This window comes from Taeniopygia guttata, chromosome Z, assembly GCF_048771995.1.
Source record: "Taeniopygia guttata chromosome Z, bTaeGut7.mat, whole genome shotgun sequence".
Lineage (NCBI taxonomy): Eukaryota > Metazoa > Chordata > Aves > Passeriformes > Estrildidae > Taeniopygia > Taeniopygia guttata.
The window spans coordinates 66,819,735-66,839,544 of record NC_133063.1 but is presented as its reverse complement, the minus strand read 5'-3'; the positions used below and the strand labels follow the sequence as shown (position 1 = coordinate 66,839,544).

Sequence of the window (19,810 nt, the reverse complement as noted above, 5' to 3'; positions counted from 1 at the left end):
GTAATTAAGCTATACAGAAAATGTGAACATGACTCTGTGTTAGTGATTGGACTGGGGAGAGGATCTAGGATTTTCTCCTTGTTGCAAGACACCAAATGTATTTATTTTGTTATTTTATGTGAAATTGTCACCAGCCATAGTCCTTACTCTGCACAGTCCTACATGCTGAGAGACAGTGATTCTCTCAGCCTTTTTGTGAGCTTTAAAAACTTTCAGGGGTGCTGAGAATATCTGTCAGTGATTAGTCTGTCTTGCTGCACTGGGAGGTGGGAGTTACACGCTGAGTCCACTCGTGTAGAGGTGTGAAGTGAAACCAAACATCCCATATCATGGGAAAGTGTTAAGTGGCATTTTTTTTGTTGTTGTTGTTTGTTTTTTGTTGTTTTTTTTTTTTTTTTTTTGTATACTGTTTTATAAAATGAGACACCAAATTATTTCTGTTGGCATATTCTTTTGTATAGTAGGTAAGGTGCCTTCTTTAGGGAGGGAGTCAGGACTGTGAATTCCACGTTGAAAACCGGTGCTTTCTTACCACCCACATTTAGGTGACCAAGACCAAAGTAGATTGGCAAGTGATTTTATTCTTATTGGCTCATTTAGGACTACATCTTGAACATGTTGGCATTATTTTACAGCATCTATATGCTTGATCCCCCTTGTTTAGTGTATAGGTAACACAGTGCTTTAGTTTCTACTTTGTAGATTTAAGACAGTTAAGTGTTCTTCTATGACAATAGCACTTCAAAGCCTACCTAATTTTCCCTCCATGTAGGCTTATGCTCAAGTAATTGCTTAATTTTGCTGTCAGGAGAAGTTGTGCTGTCTGAATGAAGGCCTAAGAAACCTCAGTTAAGGGTGTAGTTCTCCCCTTGAAACTGTATGGTTCATGTCTATAGATATGCATGTTGTTTCAGTTGGACTCATGCTAGGAACTTCTTTCTTAAAATTAATGTGACTTGTTTTTAGAGCAGTATATCTGCAGTCCTGCATAACCCATGCACTTAGCTATCTGTATTTTTTACTTACTTCCAATTATACATTAACCCCTGCTCAGATTGCTGGGGGTAAATGTAATGAGCTGTCTGAAAACTATTCATTGTAAGTTGTAATTTCCTTGCTCTTAGCTTGGTCATGTTGAGGTATTTATCTGCTTTTTTGCTGTGTGTTCTCCCATGAAACCAGTTAAGTTTTGATTTTTGTGAAAAAAAAAAAAAAAAAAAAAAAAAAAAAAAATCAGTGTTATGTTCTTGCTATTTTCTGACACAGGCCATTCAAGACTATACATTTTCCTTCACCAATGTAAAACATGGTTTTAATTACTGCTATGATGGTAATGTGTCTTTTTAAAGTTACAGTATTTGTATAAGCTTTGTGGATGGCAAAATACCCAGATCTTGTGGTATTACTCTAAAATATTAGAGAAGATGTGGAGAACTTGTGCCTAGTTAGTCTTTGATCAAGGTCTTTTATTTAACCATGTTTGGAGATTATTCTTCCCAGCATGACATCAAATAACACATACATCTGTCTTGACTGTTTATCAGGGAGATGGCAGAGAGCCACAGGGTCTTCTAAAGAAGGCATGTCTTTATTCTTTATCTGTGATCACAGTATAGAGCCAGTGGGTGTTCAGTTCTGGCAGAAGGATTAGCTTGTTGAGCTGTGCTTGCTAGGTTGCTTCAGTAGCAAAGCTAATTCTCCTCTGTTCTATTCATGTCATTTTTACCGTAGTAAGCATCTTGAAATCCATTTCCAATACCTTACAGAACCTAAACTCTTCTGGGGACACCTTTGCCAGTTTGCTCTGGCAGTCCTGTCTTTTACTAAATTTTTGCATCTTTTGCAAAATTTTGCAATTTTGAATGCCCAGGGGAGATTTCTTAGGCATTTTATTTGAAAATGGGTTTTGTTGATACTCTTAATCTTTCAGGCAAGTGCAGCCTTGCTGCATAATACTACTGGTGCCTAGTACACTGAGCTGTTACCTGCTGCCATGTTCACCTGGAGGGAAAGGTCTGCTGATGGTCCCTGTAAGATCAAGAGCACATGTACAAAGAGGCTGTTAGTGAAGCTGTAGGAGTGCAGTGTGTGGTTTGGACATTTGCAATGACTTCATCACTTTTTAAACTATGTGGGCTTTTCTGGTGGAAATAAGTTACTAGCACAGTCAATGTGTAATTAATGTTGCTCTCCCCCACATTCAGCAAGGCTTTAAACTTCTCATGTTACAAGGTTAGTTTGATGTTGTCATTCCTTCACATGCTTGAAATTGAGGGGGCAAGGAGTAGAGTGGGAGTAAAGAGGTACAGTGGAGTCATAGCTCCATTGCACTCAATGATTGCAAAGATTTTTTCTAGTATACATAATTCTATGATTCTATGAAGCCTGAAACAATTTGTTACTATTTAAAATGCCAATGAATATTTAGCCATCTCACATTTAACCACAGGCTAACTGGAGCATCTCCAGGAAAACCCATGGAATTTAACGCAGATAATTAATAAGGGTTTACAGACTGAAGATACTGCAGGTAGCATATTGTGCTATAGCTTGTACTTGCAGCATCTTTCTCCAGAATTTGTTACTTAGGTTTTTACTCTTGTACAGAATTTTAAAAGAAGTAGCATGTTATTAGAAGGGGGATTTGGGTTATTTCTGGCTTGGCACGTTGCAGTCCACTAAGTGATTGTGAAGATCCCATGTGACATCCCACCTGAAGGGGAAGAGATCACCCAAAATGCTCATAGATGCTCATGATCAAAATGAATGGCAGAAGTCAGAAAGCTCACAAAAGCTTACACAATTTTAGTAATAAATTACAACATGGTACAGAAATTGTTATAAGGCAGTTCCTGATGTCCTCCTGTAGAGAACACAGCCGTGGGTTTTGGGTGTAAAGGGATGGGTTGAAAGGGAAGCAAGAGAAAGCGAGATGTATTAAAGAGAAGGAGAGAGAAAGAAAAGGGGATCACCAGTCCTGGCTTCAGTGTCAATCCAACTAGTGGGGTGTCCAGAGTTCTGGGGCTCATGTACAGTTCAGCTTTGGAGGAGTATGTTTATTTAGATAATTTTTTTCACACCCAGGAGCTAAGCTTCTTGCTTTCTACACAAATGAATTATCATGTACAGTCCATTTTTCTAGACCTTTCTGGAACTGGGTAAGTGGGCTTTGGGGGTCTTAGGTTGTCTTGACCTCTCCTCTACAGTCCATGTCTACTTCTTTACCTCATTCCTACACTTGAGCTGTATTGTGTTGTGCTTATCTCCAGGATCCAGAAGAAGGGTATTTGTCTCAGAAAAGTGCTGCCCTACCTCTTGAGCCACATCCTGTTCCTTATCACGGCATGTTATTACGGACAATCCTTGTCTGGCTCCACAGCTGTCTGTCTATTGGTGTTTGAGGCATACACATCAGCCCCCTTATCTTTGAGGTTTCTGCACCCCAGCAGTGGGGACTATTGCTGAAGTCAAGAAACTTAGGCTCAGGTTTACACTGTAATGTGGGAATCCCTAATGCCTGGGCTGTTTTTCATGGGTATGTGTTGAACCTTTGCCAGCCTAGCACTGGAGATGTACACCACCCTTGCCTGTTGTACCCAGTAGGTTTATTTATGAGAGGGATTTCAGGCTGGGGAAGGCATTAAGCATACAAGAAGAAATGGAGACTCTGAAACTTTTTTGCCTAGTTGTTGGTTTAGGACCAACCCTTAGAAAGCTTCATTGCCACAAGAAAGTACTGTCAATTTTGCCAAATCACATTTCCATATGATGTGAGCTGCCAGAATTTGATGAGCTGCTGTAGAAAACAATGCTTTTATATTATTTATAAACAAAGGCTTTGGGATCTTGTCAGACATGAGGAAATTGTTTGCAGCTTTAGCAGTTCTCAATGTGAGAGTCACTAAAATCATGTTAAAATTCTTGCATTGACGGAGAAACAAAATGAGATGCGTAAGGATGTTTTAGTAGTATGAGATCCCCCAAGGCTTGCCAGGACTTAAAACCAAATATTCATAGTGTGCCATTTCCAAATAGGTATTTCCATTTTTCTCTAAGTATAGAGGTTACTTGTTTTGGTGTGTTTGGGGGGATAGCCCTGGGGTGTCCCCGGGAGACCCCCCAAGCTGTGAGTTCGCTGTAGCAGCAGGCAGGAAAGGAGGCTCCACACGGCTTTGGAGTGTGCTCATTAGATGAGGGTTTATTGGGGGTCCCACCCCCAGGAAGCAGCATGGTTTCTGAGGGAGGGAAGGGGGAGGGAGGGGGAGAGGGGAGGTGGAGAGAGGGGCCAGGAAAGCACGGGCCAAGAGAGCCGGTCAGGAGAGAGAGCCTGGTCCCACCGGCACACTTAACAGGGAGATTCAAAGTGGGCATGGGAAAAACTTTGGGCCAATGGAATTAGAGACACAGGATACTTCAGGGGAGGATTACAGGTTTGGAATAAGTCATACAATTTCAAGGGGTGAGACAGAGCATGCCATTTACCTGAAATGTAACACCACAGTTACTGTTCTTAGGCTTTATGAGCTAGAATCTTAAAATTAAACAAAAGCTATAGTGTATTATTGCAGATTTGGCAGTGGTCTAGGACTATTTTTTCAAAGCAACAAATGCACCAGACCTTAACAAGTGTTGTTTCTAATCCAGTTGTATTATTTCATTATGAATTTTCTTGGATTCTAATTCCTATAAGCAACTTGGTTGGGTTTGAGCAACTTGATCTAATGACAGATGTCCATGGGCATGGCTGGGCAGGTTGGACTAGGTAACCTTTAAACTTCTCTTTCAACCCAAACCATGCTATATGGCTCTGTGACCTTCCAAAAGCAGTTGTGTTGCTATATTAATATAATGTAAGGAAAGCCTTTAGCGGTATCTTTTCCTTTACACCTCCATAGAAAATAAATTTCTGATGCAGCATAAAGAAATATTTTAAAAATAATATTCAGTAACAGACAAACTCAAATTTAATTTATCGAGTGGTTTGATTTTGGATATTTTTGCTGGGTGCAATAGTTTCCTCTTTCACATCATTCTTATGCTAGTGCATTTCCATTCACTTCCAGTGGCAATGCTTGACTTCCAGCATTTTAAGGAAAACTGCATTATGATTGTGATTTTTTCTTAGCCTATTTTCATTCAGTCTACAACAAGCCTGGTTTTGTGCTTTGTTAAGTTTTGCTTGTTTTACATTCAGAAGATAACCCAGCTCAGATGCTGGACTGGTACATGCTCTTCATTCTTGTAGCCAGTTTTAAGAGAAGTGGGCCTGCAGGACAAGATTTCAGCTGCATAAAATACACAGTTCATCCAGCTTTTTTTATTATTTTTATTATTTCAAAAGCACACTTTTGAAAACAAAACTCTGGATTTCTGTTAATGATCTCCAGTGAAATGGGTCAAAAGCAGATCAGATGCAGTATTCATCCTAAACATCCTCTTCATGGATCAAGTCTTGCTTGATTGCTGACACTCTGTAAAGGCAGTATTAGTGGTATTTTATTTATATCTCTTTTGCAATTTTATTGTTGGTTTTTTTGTTTTGATTTTTTGTTTGTTTGTTTGGTTTTGTTTTAAGAACAGCAATCTGATTTCTTGGTTTAAGATTAGTATTTACATGGCTGCCAGTAAGTAGAATGCTTTAGGAGAGTCATTATTTGACAGCAATTGAACAATATTTCATTTATTTAATGTATCAGATGTCAGATATTTAATGTATAGGCAGAATCATGCATAGTTTTTCCCAGCCCATAAATCTTGTCCTGTGTTCTGCAACCACAAATCTCTGCAAAGTTCTGCTTAGGTGGAAAATAGAAGCTTTTGCTAACCAAGACACAGTAACATTTATTTTTTATTTATGTGAATGATTCTGTGGTACCCTTGACAGCCTTGTCAGCTACAGGCTTCCTGGAACACATAGCAAGTGTTGAGCAGTTATGAAATGAGCATATTTTGGTACAGTCACACAAATATTACTCAAATTGTAATGCTAAGATTTGGTTCTTAATGCTTAACTTTGCCATTTTATGGTGGTATATATACATGAGAAGGAAATGGTTTGAGATTTAATGTAAAATTTCCCATACTTTTTATTTTCCAGAGCATAGACTCTCTACCCTTGATGTTCTTAGGAAATTGAAGTCTACCCCTACTTTCTTTGCTGCAACCAGACTTTCTCCCATGCTGAGTGGAAGTGATGAAGTATATGCAAACTGCATGGTAGTAGACCAAGTAAGCTTATATTTGAATTTCTGGCTATTTTTTTCTTCATCTTCTGTTAATTTAGTTGCATGACAGTAGGATCTTCTGGATCTGTCAGCAGTGTTATCAATTAATAAAATTCTAAACTAAAACCGGTAATATCTTACTCTTCTCAGCTATATTTTGTAACATTTTTATGAGGTCTCTTTTAACAGATTCAGTCAATTATAGGAATTACTCTCCTTAGCCTGCAGGAAGACCTCTAAGGCAGGCTGTCTCTTCTATATTGGTGAGCTAAACAGCATGTGCTCCTTTAGAGTATTACTTGTTTGTGTGCATTTCAGATTTCTGAATTTTATGTACATTCACAATTCAGATGAGTTTGCTGAATAATTTCAGAAGTTAATCATAAGCCAACAGTGAGGCTTACAAGCTCAACAAAAACAAGATATTGATGAAAAGGTGAAGCTGGTGTCCTACTGCTGTCATGGAACTTCTGATATTGGAGATCCTCACTTGTATTCCTGTCTCTGATTTGTCAGCAACGCTGGAGATGACCTAAAGTGTCATTTTACATCACTGAGTTGTACCTGGAATCATCCCTCACTGGTCACAGTCAGATACCATAATGTAGACCATGAGCATGAGTCTGACTAGTCACAGCTTGTGTGTAGTGTCTGGGTCTAGCTAAAGAGATGCCAGATTCTGGTAGTGTGTGCCTATTTTTCAGTGGTGCTTTAAGATATTTATTTATTTGTAACCTGCTTTGATCTTGCCTTGTTACCTGCCTGCCCCTTGCCTAAATGTTGGAATATAGGAGTAAGAAATTATCAGATAATGTTAGAAGTCTGGTATTTTGCAAGTGTGATTTCTTTCCCCCTTTCTTTGCCTCCTTCCCATCCCTACTCCGTTCCCTGAAACGCTTCACCCACTGCACTCACTGCAGATCCAGTTCATGTGACAGCTGAGATGGAAGTTTAAGTCAGAGGCTGAGTGTGTTCAAAATGTTCGGAAGAGATGTAATATATATTACAGAAGAATGTATGTAATAATGACACATGAGTGAGCAGCTGTCAGGGGACTAAAAAGTGTAGTCTTTGAACTCTTGATTTGAACAATATCGAGGTTGGAAGGACAGATCTGCAGAACTGCATCTCCATTACAGATGGAGATGTTACCCAAGTGTATTGCTCAGGGGGCCTCCAGGTTGGGTAGCTAACCTTTGGTCACTATGTGGCCACATTCTACTTTTTAAAATTGCTGACTGGGGCCAAATTCTCCCTTAAGCACCACTCAGCAGGAGCCAGAGTGGCTGCTGGAGAAGGTCCCTCTGGTGCTGAAGAGGAACACTGCCCAGACAGGAATAACTTTTCAGGGAGGAACAGCTGCATAAGACCTGGGAAAAGCATTTTACCTCTGTGCATGTCATGTGCACAGCACAACAGAAGTATTTCCAGACTTGAATGCACTGTATCTTTGAATGCCAATGTGGACTGCTGTAAAAATGCCAGCAGTTCTTCTTGTCTTTTACTAAGAGAAGCATAATTAAGATGGGGATGAAAGCACATCTCAAGAGGAACTGGGAAAGAGGAAGTCAGCAATCAGAAACACCAGGGCTTTGTAAATGCTTGCAATCTTTCCTTTATTCTTGCTTTTATACAGGTGCTTTTTGGAGATTGATTGTTTTAACTGGCAATGTGACTTTTCAGTATTATTCAGTATCTAATTACATGTCTGTTGCCTCTAGCTAAAAGATTAACAGTGAGCTGTATTTTAGTATCTTCTGCAGTGTCAACAGGAAATTATTTTTAACTAGAGTCTAAATCCTGATCCCTATACCTGAGAAAATAGAATTTCCAAATCCATTTCTGTCTTTGTGCAAAAAGAGAGGTGCTTCAGGCCCTGAACTGCTTAATGGCACAAAATAAGAGTAATTTCCCTTCCTCCCCTCGAGAAACTCTGTTCCAGGTCATGTATATTTATCTCAAAGCTTAGGAAAATGGTGCTGAAAAACTAAAAGTGCATGATGTGTAGGCTGATTTTTCCAAATTAAACTGCACAATGTTTGAGTTCTCTTCCATATGTGACCCACACTACTGAATTATGCATATTTTTTGCTCAGCTTAAGGGTATAATTTAATGAAATTTATAAATATTTGTATCAATACATTTAATAAAAGGTATAAATATGAGTGAGAAATATAGCAGACTTGGAAATCCCAATTAATTACTGCTCTAATTAGGGAAAAAATTAATTCAAAATCTAGAATCCCTTAGTTGTATAAATTGCCTTAAATTCTTGTGATGTAGAAAGTAATAGGGAAAAATCCCACAAAACATTCAGCCATAAATAAAATGGCAAACTTCTCAGGTCTTTGTTTTCTGACTATATATCTTATTGTTGCCTCTTACCAGCACTCATGTTTTACCTGCAGGCTGGAGACTTGAAGACTAGCTACATTCATGGAGATGGTGTCAGCAGTGAGATGTGTCTGAACCCCGCCAGCTCAATCCCAATGGATAAGAGCTCTTCATCTCCCTCCCGTGAGGAGAATGACCAATTTATGTATCTCCCAAATGAAGAAAGTCAAAGGCCAGTAAAAAAAGAAGAAAAGGCAGGGTTAAGACATACCATTTCACCTTCTCATGTGTATGTAGCAGATTCGTATCATCCATTCAAGACCCATGGATTTGCTCAGGATCGGGGCCAGCTTTATGCTGATCTGAAAAGAAGAAGGTATGGAATTGACTTGATGGTATAGCCAGAATAAGGATTATTTATAACCACCTTTTCTTTTAAAAGGTGAAGCAGAATGTGAATAACTAGTATTATTGGGTTGAAATCTCTGTTTTTCATCACTAATATTTATTGTCCTAATAATCTGTTTTCATAAAATAGATGTGAAGATATTTTTCACCCATAGAAATGTCTTCTTAGTAAATGTATCTTGAATGCAAATGGATAGTTTTATACCTTTATTTCTTATATGCAAATGCTCTTAACAAAATTTAAAAAAAGAATCAGCTCTTTACTGTTACTGACATTGTGGCATTTTTGATAACAGAATTTCACTGTGGTTCTCCTCAGTCATATTTTCCATTAAGAAAATAGTCCAAAATTTGTTGAAGTCTCTGGGAGCCTTTCAAGTCTTTAAATAGGCCTGGAGAAGGACCGTGTTACTCCTGATTGCCATCTCTAAAAACACAGTGCAGACTGTAGCTGCTGCTTATGACAGGTTCTTCACAAGAATCATTGCTGGTACACAGGGTTGCTGCCATTTATCTGAAGACCCTCCATTTCTTCAATGGCTTCAGAAATGCAGAGAGCTTTGGAGACGGAACTATAATTTTGATCATTTAAACTTAGGTTTTTAACAATTAACTTAAAAAATAAAAAATATAACAATACATTTTTCTTGATGAAAAAGCTTTATTGCTTCTCTGAATAGGTAAGATTCCTTCTTACGCAGGAGGAAATCTGAATCTTGCACCCACCTTTTGGAGAGTATTAGGACTAGCTGGAGGTAGAGCATCAGATCTATGTAAAAGCAGTAAGGAAGAGAAGGGTCAGCCAATTATCATTTAAAATGGGAAGTAAGATTTTCTCTACCTTAATTCTGAGTTTCTTATACAACTATGAAGTCCCACTAGCAGGAATATTTAACACAGATAATACAATAAATACCAGACAGAGTTTTTCTTTCACAGTTTTTTTTGTTTTGTTTTGTTTTTATTGTTGTTGTTGTTTGAGGGTCTTTTTGTTTGCTGTTTTTCTTGCTAGCTATAGGGATGTCATGTAGAATACTCTAATTTTTCTGTGCATCTAGTCAGAATCATTTTTATCCTATGTATTTTTAGATAGTCCCACCCCTTTAAAGACCTTGGTTAGGTACTTGTATGAGAACTTCTAAGAGTGTATATAAATTTTCAGAGACATGTGATTTGCCTTAATATGTCGTATGACATATATAATTGATCCAAATCTTATGCATAAAATAAGACTAGAAGTATGTAATTCTATTTTTAAACCAGCTTTTTATGTCAGAGGAATTCCCTAGAGAAGTTACCACAGTAAGTTGTGGATACTTATCTGTTGACATAGACAGCTATTGCTTTTTCAATTTTAACATGTGACAGTAACTGATAATGCATTTAAATAAGTTGTTTTTGAGATGTCATGTGGGCTGTTATTTGGAAACATTGCAAATATTATCCCCAGAAACAGAAGTAGTTTCAGACAGTAGCAATATATTTGTGCTTCAAAAAAGTAGTGATGTGTGAAGGAATTTTTGTACTCTTATCCTTGGTAGGAACTCTGGCTATTTAGAAATACCACACATAATTTAAAGTTTTATGTTGTAAGACTGGAATGTTATTGCAAGCAGTCGACCATTTCTGATGAAGAGACCATGAACTTGCTTTTGCAGGTAACAGGCCTCATCCTGGGAAACTCTGATACTGCTGAGCAACCTTAGTGCACTCTCCTGCTCATGAACCCTTTCCAACAAAATATTCTCTATGTGTTTGACATACTGATTTAGCCAGAGATTTTTCAGTCTGCTTGTTGCTCTCTCTGTTTTCACATGTCTGTCTTTTGAACTGAACCTCATTAACTGGCCCAAGACCCTCCTTAATCTCTTCTCTTCCATCTTCTGTCATGAAGTCACAGATGTAGATAAAAATATGTCTGTTAACAGCTATGTCATATCTTCCAAATACACACACACGCATAATATCCATCTATACTCATGTATACTGAAATCCGAGGGAGTTCTCTCAGTTCCCCTTATTGTCTCAGTTCTCCTTACCTTCTTTGAAGAGAGACAGGTTTATGTGTGGAACAAAAAATCTCATTTTTTGGGAGATGCTGAACATGTGTCTAAAACTCATGATCCAGAATTGTCTGGCTGTGGTGGGAGTGTCTGTGATCGTGGGTGATGCAGATACCTGCACTGTAGATTTGCAAGACTGCATCAGAGGGATCCTGGACAGGGAAACTGACTACCTTTGACCACGTGGCTGCAGACCTGAGAGACGCCTCAGAGCATGTTTACCTGACGTGATCATGGTAGTTTGGGCTGTCATTGGTCAGAGGATTCAGCCGCATCTTTGCTTATTGCATTAAGGTTGAAGTAAATTGCTATAAGGAATTCAGGGAAGTTGAAAACTTTGTTGTCTTCTTCAGTTCAAGTCTCGATGACCTTGAAGTAGACAACGGAAGTGGAGGTGTGTCGGACAGATCCCATGTTCACTACCGTCCCCTCAGCTCTTCACATGTCATGGCTTCTAGCAGAGATGGACTGGACTCACCTACCAGTGTGCAGCCCAAGGTATTTGACCCTGTCTTGGCTTGAATTTCCTTTTAAGTAAATCACTGAAACTATGCGAGAAACATCTGAATCTGCAGGGGAAAGATGAGTTCCCAGTTGGCAGTACTAGTATCTCCAGGGCTGGGGCATTGAGTTGTGAAGCTGAAACTCCCTGGGTATGGCTAGGCTGGGCAGCTGCTATGGAAAGAAAGTGTCCATCGGATATTTGCCTCAGCTTTAAAAAACACACCTTCTCTCAGAAGCATTTCAAAGGAAATGTTTCAGGTTCAGTGAATCAGCATTTTTTAACCAAAATGTACTTAGTGAGAAAATGTTTAACCAGCTCAAATTATGTGAAAGAGTAATGCTTTGTAAAGTGTAAAACTGGCCTGCTGCCTCTTTCAAAACAATTTCTGTTCTCAGGGAAATTCAGTTCGGATGTCCATTGATTGATAGAAATCTCTTCATTATGGTTTTCTGAAGTATCCTGTCTACGTTAATTTTCATTAGACCATGGTGCCATTTCTGAGATCTTCAGACATATACAATAATGAGAGTTATTTCTTGTTTGCAGTGGTTTTTAATGATTTTTTAGATGCACTTGTTGCCCCTGTAGGACTTCAGCAAATGATTTAATGAAGGGAGAAAGAGAGTTCAGCAAAAACATTAATTATGGTAGGGCTACTTTAAAAAACAATAAGGTAAGCACTTTGTAAATGACGTATCAAAAATTAGGGGGTTTCCTTTCAGGTCTTATTGTTGAGATATTTGGTAACTGGAAAATGTTTTCAAATATAATAATGATAAAAAAGCAAAAAACAACATAGAGAAAAGAGGTCAACTCCTTTCTTTGGAAACTCTGACATCAGTAATTACTAAGGCATGGCCAAAGTCTCCATGAAATGTTCTTCAAGTATTAAAGTATTAAGATTAATGCCTTCCCTGGTAAAAGAAGATAGCTTGGTCATTAGAAATAATGGCCAACAATACTGTGTGGATGTCGCCTGTTACCAAATTGGAGAAGAATGTAAGCTTTCTTCTTAAGTAAGTAAGTCTCTTAGCCTAGCTTGCACCCACAACTTATTTCCTGTAGCATACAAAAATTTATCATGGTGGAAGTAGGACAGACTTCCTAAGAATTCACATGAAGTTGTCAAAAACACAGCTTGAAGCCAAGAATATTTATGTGAATGGTTAGCGGTTCCTAATTTATTTTGTTTCTGTTGCTGATGCATTTCAAAATTACACAAGATTTCATTTGCTGGAATTTCTCATAGGAATGCACAGCATTTGGGATTCGGTCACGCTCCTATTCCTACTCCTCATCCAAAGGTTTGGCAGTAAGACCTCGCATTCCTCGCGACTTTGCAGTTGGGGATTCAAATAGAGGTCAGTTCTTTGGCTTTGCATTATTCAATACCTGCCTGCTTTAGGTCCAGTGCTGATGATGTTACTTTACAGAGCCTACCAGTGTGTATGTTTGGTAGCTTTCAGGGCTAGTAGTAGCTAATAGGTGGTAGTCCTACCATCATCCCTCAATTTTCTCCCATCTACAGTGCCATCATGCCCCTATCATGCCCATGATACAGCAACTGTCCTTGACAGGGCATGCAAACCGAGAGAGCAATAGCCACAAAAAACGCATGCAGACAAGGGCAGTAATCCTCCTATTGGAAGATCCTTACCCTAGCCTCCACTAAATGTCTGACAGAGACCAGGAGGAAGCTCAGAATGACACAGAAGAGGCATCAAAGAGGACAGATGGTTCCAGCTTCCCACAGATCCTAAGCAATCTCTGAAACATAGGTGGGCTGTGGTATCTCTACAGGCTGGGAAGCAAAACCCACCCACTTCATCAAGTGGAGTCAGAGATGTCTCTGCAAGAAGCTTGTAATTTTTTATGACTTGTTTCTGACATGCTTTATTTCCAGACGTGTAGTTTCATATTTAGAAGACAACACACACTTTTCTGAGTGAGGGTATGGGTTATATTTAAAAAAACATACAAAGTGTGAAATACATACACTGTGCTTTTCATACAGCTCACATCACTTGAAAAACACTGCATTTTATTTGACCTCTGTCTCAAAAAGCCTGTCCATTGCCATACTTCCAGCTTGTTTCTCACTCCAATATACCTTTAGTTTTTCACTAGTCCAGGGCAAGAGACAGGACATGTGAGCCACAGTGAACAAGATGGGTTTGACACCTGGAGAAGTTTTGGATGCTATATCATTGGAATGTTCAAGGCCAGGTTGAATGGGGCTTTGAGCAACCTTATCTAGTGGTGACATCTCTGCCTGTGGCAGAGGGGTTGAAAGTAGATAGAATAGTGTAATTAAGATCTACCCATTCAATGAGGAAATTCTTCTTGACATCCAATCTGAACGTCCCTTGGAGCAGTTTGAGGCTGTTTTCTTTTGTGCTGCCACTTGTTGAGTTGGAGAACAGGCTGACCCCCACCTGGCTACACACTCCTTTTAGGCTGTTGTAGAGAGTGGGAAGGTCACTCCTGAGCTTCCTTTTCTTCAGGCTGAGTAGCCCCAGCTCCCTCAGCTGCTCCTCATAGGACTTACTCTCTAGACCCTTCACCAGCTCTGTTGCCCTTCTTTGGAATGCTCCAGCTCTTCAGTGTCCTTGGAGTAAGGGGCCTAAAACTCAATACAGGATTTGAGGTGTGGGCTCACCTATGTTGGGTACAGAGGAACAATCCCTGCCCTGCTCCTGCTGGCCACGCTGTTGCTGGCACAGGCCAGGTGCCATTGGCCCTCTTGGCCCCCTGGGCACTGCTGGCTCATGCTCAGCTGCTGTCACCAGCACCCCCAGGGCCTTTTCCTGTGGGCAGTTCTGCAGCCACTCTGCCCCAGCCTGTGGCACTGCCTGGGGCTGCTGTGACCCAAGGGCAGGACCAGCCCTGGCCTTGTTGTACCTCACACCACTGGCCTTGGCCGTGATCCAGCCTGTGCAGATCCCTCTGCAGAGCCTTCCTGCCCCCCAGCAGATCAGCACTCCCACCCAGCTTGGTGACATCTGTGAACTGACTGAGTGTGCACTCAAATGTCCTCACCCAGATCAGCATTAAAGATACTAAACACGATTGGCCTCAATGCTGCTGCCTAAGGAACTGCGTTGCTGACAGACTCAAAACTGGATGTAACTCCATTCACCACCATTCTCTTGGCCCAGCCATTCAGACAGTGTTTTTATCCAGCAGAGTGTACCTGTCCAAGCCATGAACTGCCAGCTTCTTCAGGAGATGCTGGCTGGGCCTGATACCCTGGCTGTCCTGCGTGTGCCAGTCATCACACTCAAGATACTCTGTTCCATGTCCTTCCCCAGCACTGGGGTCACCAAGGTCAGGCTGACAGGCCGTAGTTCCCCAGATCTTGCTTCTGACCCTTCTTGTAGGTGGGCACCACACTTGCAAATCTCCAGTTATCTGGGGTGTCCCTGGTTAAACCAGCATTGATCATAAGTGATGCAGAGTGGCTTGGCAAGCTCTTCTGCCAGCTCCCTCAGTACTCCAATGATCTTTGAGATCCTTTCCAACCCTAACCACTCTGATTCTTTGACACTCAATGTGAAAACATACAAAAAGTGTGAAAATGTTGTCATTAACTTTGAAAGCATTTAACAACTTCAAAAACTGTTGTAGGGGTGAGAGATAAAATGTTTGCAAGCTTTCTTTTTCCTAAGAAACTGAATTAAGCAGTGCAGCAAAAAACTTACTTAATGTTAGTCAAATTCACTGTATGATTTCATGTCACCTTGTAAGGAGGAGTAAGTATTGCAGCCTGCAGCATGCCGCTGTGTTGTATTTTCCTTCATCTCTTAAAGTGTTTGTAAGCATTTATATTCAACACTTTAGGTGAGAAGTCTTAATAAAAAATAAGGCAGAAGAAAAAGCTAGAAGTATGTCACAGAATTAAAAGCTAGCAAAATAGTAAAGTCCTGTATCATGCTTAAAGTTAAAACAATTCCTTTGACACCACAGCTAAGGGACTTCCTTGGTGTCACAGCTCCTTAAGTTTCACCCAGATGCCATTACTTGCCCTGACTTTCATTCTTTCTCCCCTTACTCTGGGGTCAGTCAGTGTTGGAGATTTTGATGTCTTGTAGAGAAAGTGGAAACCCATTCTTGTCCAGACTTTAGAAGCAGGGTGTTCTATGCCTGCATCACAGATGCAGTGTAATGCTGGAGGGGAGCGTGGTGGTCTGCTGAGCTTCCTGCTGGGACTTCCTTCCACCAGCACCTACTGCATTGTGCCTCTTTTTGCCAGCATTTTGCAAAGATGGGAGCATTGAACACAGTGTTTGGCAGCTGGCAGTGGTGATTATTATTTGTGTAAGGCAGGCACACCTGTGCTCACTTTGAGCAGTTTTGTCTGGGTGTGGAACTAGCCCAGGAGATTGGTCCAAGAAGCTGGCTCAGATAGTTCATCCTGATCTCTGTGGACTGTAGTAGGATTATGTCTTGGCCTGTCAGGAGTTTGCACATGGAAAATCCGCCCCTTCACCTCTGCCTAACTGCCAACTCTTTGCACATCTTGCTTAGGGTTTATCTATGAAAGAATGAGTGCAGCTGCCCTTGCACATTGCAAAAAATTCTAAGCCAAAGATGAATTCAGAATGACAACAGGGTGTTTTTTCCCCACACAAAATATGAGAAAAAAAGAGGCAAAACATCATCCTTTTCTTTTGGAAACTTTAAAATATGCTCAGATTTAAAACATACTACCCGCCTTTATTTGAGAGGGTATTACCAGGCTGTAACAGTAAAAGATCTGTGCCTGCTCTGTAGATGGTGTGCTTGTGAACAGTGATTCATTCCTCCTCCAGGCCCTTAGACTCTCTACGTCAGTGTCTCAGCTCCACGATGTTGTTTTGCATGAGGTCATCTTTGTCTCCCATGGATACATGGTGCTGGTTTCTTACAGAAGCATCCTGTGGCACAGGTTGTGCCTGACAACTAACTGAAATGCCCTTTTTTGTTTTGCTGCCTCTTTGGTAAATATTCTAGCTCTTGTCTCTGATGTCTGTATACATCTGTGGAGATGTGGATTCAGCAAAGGGTGTTTAAGCCTGTATCTAACATCAAGGAAAGCACAGTCTGGTGCTTTGACTAAGGCAAGCACTTACCTTTCTGAATCATACTTGTGTTAGCTTGGCTAAAAATGTCTGCAAAAGGGAGTGGCTTTTAATTTGAAAATGGTAGTATTCTCTATAGTTTTGGGCTTATTTTCTTCCAAAACAACCTGAGTTGTTTATCTTTTGCTTTGCTTTTTAGAGTGCTTGTGGAAAGTATCTCCTTGGGTCATCTGTTTATAGGATCATAGATTGTAGAAGACACAAATGTATAGCATATTAAACATCCTAGGCAGTATTTAGAGTAGTAGTATTCCTCTTTGTGTAGAAGGATTTAGGTTTTAAATGGATAAAGCTGCATAAGATGTGTAACTGCAAATGTTAGAAGAATGTCATTAAGATGTTTTATAGCAAATAATATAAAAAGCAAAATGAGGGGAGAGTCATTGAAGTCTGTGTTGTTAAGGAAAAACAAACAATTTTTTCCTATTCTTAAAAACAGACTGTTTGCAGAGACTGGCATTTAGTGATATTCTTCTCAGTTCTGGTAGAACCTGTCAACTAAAAGCTTAGTAGGAAGTGGTCTTAACCTGGAAAAAGCTGTTTGTAATGTATGTATGTTTTTGCCTTCCTAATTATCAAATGACTTTGCAACCCCATAATGGTAGGCTTACGGCTTGGTGGAAGTTGAGGGTTTCGAATAAACCCGATGACCCTGCAGTCTGAGTGCCCCGTGGCTGTTTGTGTCTTGCAGAGCGAGTGTGCAGTCTGCCTGAGCAGTCCCAGGAGCAAAGGTACGGGTGCGTGTCACGGAGAGCCGGGAGCAGGTCTGTGCAAGAATGCCACCTAGGGAGTCGTGTGGGGAACAGACCTTCCATGTGGGATTTGACCAGTTGTGTAGAGGCCCATGGCTTCTGTGTACTCATGCCTAAACCGTGTGCCAAGCTTAACCCAGCTCTCACCACCACATCCTGCAGCAGGGGTTTACTGTGGGATGTGCAAAGCAGGGATGGGCTCCTGCCTGCTGCTGGGGCTCCTGGCCCCTGTAGGAATATCCAAACCACTGCAGTAAAAAAAAAAGAGCTTTTGATGCCAACTGTAATCTAGGCAAGCTTGTTACACATTGCATGTGCAGGGTGCTTTTTGGAAAATGTTACTTCTTTTTGTATAGGGATAGCAATCTTTTGTAATGTGTTAAATTCACAACAAAGCATGTAATTGTAAATTTTAGGTGAAATAAGCATTGTCCAGATTCTGCTAAATGTTAATTAAAGGAGTGTTGCTGCTGGAATGAGGATAATTTTTTCACTGGTCTCTGTTTTAGGATTCAGGAAGAGGAATGGAATGAATATGTTGTACCCCTAAAAAATGAGGCTGAAAAATATAAAGTGAGTCGGACTTTCAGCTTTCTGATGAACAGGATGACCAGCACACGGAATAAATGCAAGGTAATTTGGGATTTGTGTCTGTTTTATTATGTATGATTATGTCACTGCAATTAAATGAATGGAAGCTAATTTTTTATGATAATTTAAAGATAATTTGTTTGTTGCAAAACCACAAAAGTCACAGGAAGATTACTTTCACTTTTCTTTTTTTAAATTGAAAGCATATGCAGGTTACGCTGAAATGGTCTTTATATGAAAAATCAGTTTTCCTTTGATGTCATTACTAATTCTGTTTGGTGATTTAGCCAATATTTGAATATATTAATTACATTTAAGAAACATTTTATTTGTTAAATAAAATTAAGAGACGTGGGCCTGTTCTTGGAATTGCTCTCAAAAAGTAATTGAGTATGTAAACTTCTACATTAGGGTGTAATTAGTTGAATTTGTCTTTTTTGAAGTTAATGGGACTTCTTGCATAAGTGAACACGGTGTAGTGTTAGAGAGTTTGAGAATTTAGTCTGCAGAGTTAAACAGGCCTACTATGAGAGGTAGATTCCAACATTGTAATTTAATTCTAAGACATCCTAATTTTAGATTAATGGCATCAGTTAGCAGCTTGAAAGACAGGCTTGGCCTACAGGCTCTTACTGGGTGGCCTTTTGATGGTTTTGCAGGCTCCCTACTATGCCCTCCTGCGCCCCAGGACATCCTAACATACACAGATGTGAAGGGGTTTGTCTGAGGCAGTACCTTCAAGAGTATCAGAACTGACCATGAACATGTGAACATGTATGTCTGATCATGTAGCTTGTGCCTCTGTGTTCTCCTAAAGTATAACAGTCAGTAACTATAATCCATGTGTATAGCTATGCCAACAAGGGTACTGGAAAAACAGGTAGAATTTATTAAATTTTTTACCACTCATTAAAAATAAGTTGTTTCTAGTGTCTTCTAAGATCTAAAGACAACTTGTCTAAATTTGCATAACTGCACCTCTATCTACAGAGGCATGAGCTGTATACATGTAGAGGATACATACAGTATGTACAGTGCATCAACAACTGTTCTAAAATTTTGCTTACTGTCCCTCCCCGTTTTTTAGATTTTTAAATGTATTTTTGCCAGTCTTTCTTGATAATGCTTCCAGGCTTAGCTGCCAGTAAGAACAATGCCTCTATGATTTTAGGGCTTCAGCAATATTGGGTGAAAGTGTACAGCTTGCTGTTGCAAGTCTTCCAGGACAGGGATTAAATATTCTAGAATAATTTGGTTTTATAAGGGAATATTTTATTGTTTTTAAGATTGAATAACTTTATTAATTCATAAATTTGTTTATTTTTTTATTTACTTTCCTGCCTCTATTTTTGGGGATGAAGACAAAAAATAAAGATACCAAAGATAAGGAGAAATCAACCAGGCACAATTTTACAAATGGGACTTTCCCAGGAGTTATCCCATGTATGGTCTGTGAAAAGGCCCTTCTAGGAAAGGAGTCACTGCAGTGCTCTTGTAAGTAGTGCTGGCTTTTACTTGTGCATTTACAGTGCTCTGAATGCTGTTCTGACATCCTTGTTCAATGTGTTGTTTGAAACCTTGTCATCATTTGGTGATGACAAGGTTTCAAAACCTTAATTTATGTAATGAGCTGAGGTTGACAAAGGAGAGGGAGGAAGGACAGCAGGAAACAGATTCAGAAAGAACCTTGTCTATCCCCTACCTGACTAGGCAGAAACTTTCTTCTAGCCTGTATCTGTACATCAAAGAATTCTGAGGTTCACTGTAGTAAGTGAACCTAAAAAGGAAAAACTGAAGCCTCAGAGTACATTT

The 19,810-nt window shown here is 39.8% G+C and overlaps 1 protein-coding gene across 18 annotated transcripts in view; it reads left to right on the top strand.

Annotated features, from left to right (window-relative positions):
- Positions 1-19,810, top strand: part of ARHGEF28 (Rho guanine nucleotide exchange factor 28) — a 116,514-nt gene that overhangs the window by 56,233 nt on the left and 40,471 nt on the right. For 16 of the 18 annotated variants that reach the window (XM_072921938.1, XM_072921942.1, XM_072921941.1 and 13 more), the window contains 7 exons: positions 6,098-6,228; positions 8,634-8,935; positions 11,384-11,528; positions 12,785-12,896; positions 17,347-17,419; positions 17,917-18,040; positions 19,360-19,492. In XM_072921938.1, the coding sequence (XP_072778039.1) occupies positions 6,098-6,228; positions 8,634-8,935; positions 11,384-11,528; positions 12,785-12,896; positions 17,347-17,419; positions 17,917-18,040; positions 19,360-19,492 (1,020 nt within the window). The remainder of the gene's footprint in view (positions 1-6,097; positions 6,229-8,633; positions 8,936-11,383; positions 11,529-12,784; positions 12,897-17,346; positions 17,420-17,916; positions 18,041-19,359; positions 19,493-19,810) is intronic. The other 2 variants (XM_072921934.1, XM_030257992.4) reach the window with 2 other exon arrangements.